Source organism: Penaeus monodon, chromosome 20 (assembly GCF_015228065.2).
Source record: "Penaeus monodon isolate SGIC_2016 chromosome 20, NSTDA_Pmon_1, whole genome shotgun sequence".
NCBI classification, from domain to species: Eukaryota; Metazoa; Arthropoda; class Malacostraca; order Decapoda; family Penaeidae; genus Penaeus; species Penaeus monodon.
In genome coordinates, this window is record NC_051405.1 from 1,218,371 (window position 1) to 1,218,599 (window position 229).

At 39.7% G+C, this 229-nt stretch overlaps 1 protein-coding gene across 1 annotated transcript in view; it reads left to right on the forward strand.

Moving 5' to 3' along the window:
* Window positions 1–229, forward strand: part of LOC119585533 (surfeit locus protein 1-like) — a 9,425-nt gene that overhangs the window by 5,910 nt on the left and 3,286 nt on the right. Inside the window, 2 exon segments of the mRNA XM_037934158.1 lie at window positions 46–69; window positions 71–215. Of these exon segments, the coding sequence (XP_037790086.1) occupies window positions 46–69; window positions 71–215 (169 nt within the window).

The window sequence follows — 229 nt, forward strand, 5'->3', positions numbered from 1 at the left end:
TTCAGTGTATGTCAATTACTGATTTAAATGCAAACCATATTCCAGTTTAGAAATTTTGGTGAACCGAGGGGGTGGCAAGAAAATACAAAAACCCTGCATCTCGATTAGAAGGTCAAGTGAAAGGAGAAGTAAGCCTAACAGCCGTCGTCCGCAAGCATGAAAACAGGGCACCTTTTATGCCAGACACTTCAAAAGGATCCCTTATCTTCACTTTCAGTAAAAAAGTTAT